The 2,564-nt window shown below is 47.3% G+C and overlaps 2 protein-coding genes across 2 annotated transcripts, besides 6 other annotated features; both read left to right on the forward strand.

Moving 5' to 3' along the window:
• Window positions 1-2,564: a sequence feature (heterozygous, non-Esmeraldo-like haplotype).
• Window positions 75-102: a microsatellite.
• On the forward strand, window positions 520-1,074 carry Tc00.1047053453445.20 (ubiquitin-conjugating enzyme E2, putative; the record flags this gene model as incomplete). Its single annotated transcript, XM_797647.1, has 1 exon — window positions 520-1,074. The coding sequence occupies one exon, from the start codon at window positions 520-522 to the stop codon at window positions 1,072-1,074; it is 555 nt and encodes a 184-aa protein (XP_802740.1).
• Window positions 1,097-1,129: a sequence feature (CT-rich).
• Window positions 1,207-1,277: a sequence feature (T-rich).
• Window positions 1,348-1,391: a sequence feature (T-rich).
• Window positions 1,529-1,564: a microsatellite.
• Window positions 1,913-2,356, forward strand: Tc00.1047053453445.10 (hypothetical protein, conserved; the record flags this gene model as incomplete). Its single annotated transcript, XM_797646.1, has 1 exon — window positions 1,913-2,356. The coding sequence occupies one exon, from the start codon at window positions 1,913-1,915 to the stop codon at window positions 2,354-2,356; it is 444 nt and encodes a 147-aa protein (XP_802739.1).

Below are 2,564 nucleotides of genomic sequence, written 5' to 3' on the forward strand. Positions count from 1 at the left end.
ATAAGCCTGCAGCGGTGTCTCTTGTGATGCCACGCACGGGCATTTATCTCACAACTATGAGCGCATATATATACGTATGTGTGTGTGTGTGTGTGTGTGTGTCTTCTTTACGGAGTCGCTTGCTTGTTTCTGATGCAACGTCACACACGTAAAACCATGAGCCTGCACTCCATCTTTTATTTCTCTCCGTGCCAACAACACACATCATAAGGTGGGAAAAGAGAAGGAGGGAATGAAAAAGTAACTGGTGGCAGGGTGCGGGTTCGGCGAATAAATCTAAAAAATCCGGTCGTGTTGCTGCGCGTTGTTGTCGTGGCAGAAGAAAAAAAAAAAACACGCACACACACACACAAAAAAAAAAAGAGGAGGGGGGAGAGGGGTAGAGGGAAAGAAGTAACCTAAGAATAAGTGCATGGAACTATGAGTCGGCATGCGTCTCGGTCTCTCTCTCTCTCTCTGTGTGTGTGTGCGACTGTCCTTTTTTCCCCTTCACGGTATTTCTTGTGATTCTTTGCTGCCATGCTCTTTTTTTTTTTTTTTCCTTATTTATTTTTCCTTGCAACGCAGCACCCAACAACTCAACACTCGTCCACACGCACAGAAAAACACGCCAAAGAAATGGCGCTCACAACGCGAATCATCAAGGAGACGGAGAAGTTGCAGCGGGAGCACCAAGAGGGCATCGAAGCCAGGCCGTCACCCAGCAACCCGCGTTACTTCCATGTAAAGATACGTGGCCCACCGCAGAGCAGCTACGAGGGTGGCATCTTCCACCTTGAGCTCTTTCTTCCTGAGGAATACCCGATGGTACCGCCCAAGGTGCGGTTTCTCACCCGCATCTACCACCCGAATGTGGATAAACTGGGTCGTATTTGCCTTGACATCATTAAAGACAAGTGGTCGCCAGCGCTACAGATCATTAAGGTGCTTCTGAGCATACAACTCCTCATGGCAAGCCCAAACCCGGATGATCCGCTAGACAATGAAGTAGCAGAAAGTTGGAAACGAGATGAGGTTGCCGCAATGCGGACGGCGCGAGAATGGACACAAAAATACGCTTCCCCACAGGCGTGACAGTTGGCGGGGAGGGAAGGGGGGAAGAGAGAGAGAGAGAGGAAAAGGGAGAGGGTCAAAATTTCAAACAAACAAACAAAAAAAAACACAACAAAAAACGAAAAGGTGAATGAGGACATTATGGATGAAACGAAAAAAGAAAAGAAAAACACACAAAAAAACAAAACCAAAAGAAGAGAAAAACGGGGAGAAAAAAAAAAAAAGAGGAAATGGGACATGGGGGGTGGGGTCGGGTGAAGGAGATGCAGAGGATGTTGCGTGCATTGAAGTGGGAAACAGAGAAAAAAAAAAAAAACAACAACAGAAGAAGAAAAGAATGGAGATGGGTGGGCGGATGGCAGCACGACTAATTGTCACTTGTGCTGGGCCCTTAAGCAGATACCGTTGTCTCTCACATTCTCGATCCTCCCACCGGTTTTTTTTATTTATTTTGAGGAAACTCCCCCCCCCGTAGGTGCGTGTGTGTATGTGTCTCCGTGTGTGCGTGTGTTTTATTCTTGCAATACCATCGGGCAGAAACGGAAAAAAATATGATCTTTGGCAGTTGCCTTCTGAGCGCAATGGGCGTTACGAGGGCCAATAAAAAGAATAGTAAAGAGAACCAATATATATATATATATTACAGGAGGAATGCGGCTCCACATCAACATTCTGTTTGAAACGTGATTCCTCTCTCTTTGCTTGCTTTATGTGTCTATATAAATATATTATTTTTCTCGGCGGCCTTTTTTTATGGGATTTATGGGAAAACACCACTGAAAAAAGGAAGGTTGAATCGCAAGCAAAAAGCGTATAAGCACCAAAAAAGCACAAAGTAAAATAAACCACAAGGCATCCAATGGCTCGTACACGTCGTGCCCCTCCTTCTCATTCCCGCACGTCTGCTGCGCCTCCGCCGGCCCGCCCCACCTCTCCGTCACACAACCAACAGCAGCACCACACACACCAGACGGCCTCAACCCCGCAGCAGCAGCCGCAAGTGACAAATGTCTATTTGCAACGCGGTGGCGGTGGTACGGGTATCCTTGGCACCATGGCCTCGGTCGCTGCGGGGTCCGTCCTCGGTCATGGTATTTCCAACATGCTCTTTAATCGTGAGCAGCCACCCACGCAGCCGGCGCAGGCGCAGGAAATGGCACAACGAGTCGGCGATGGTGCCTGCGCTCCACAAATTAAGTCGTACTCCAAGTGCCTTGAAGCAAATGCGGAGCACCCGGAAAACTGCAAATGGGCGTGGGACTATTTCATCCAGTGCCAAGATGAACAGCAACAAGGCCAGTAAGCGGTGATATTACTTTTGCAGAGCCGCAAAAACAAGAAAAAAAAACTGGAAAGATGGGAAAAAAGAAAAGGCCAAAGAGAACGCCTGGTATTTTACTTCCTCTCCAGTAACTGTCGCTATATGTTTGGTAGCGTATTATTATTTCTTCTTTCTTTCTTTGCCATGAGAACGGAGGGTATATGTGTGTGTGAGGTTTGACGAATTAAGA

This window comes from Trypanosoma cruzi, genomic scaffold (genome assembly GCF_000209065.1).
Source record: "Trypanosoma cruzi strain CL Brener 1047053516787 genomic scaffold, whole genome shotgun sequence".
In the NCBI taxonomy this organism is placed as follows: Eukaryota; Euglenozoa; class Kinetoplastea; order Trypanosomatida; family Trypanosomatidae; genus Trypanosoma; species Trypanosoma cruzi.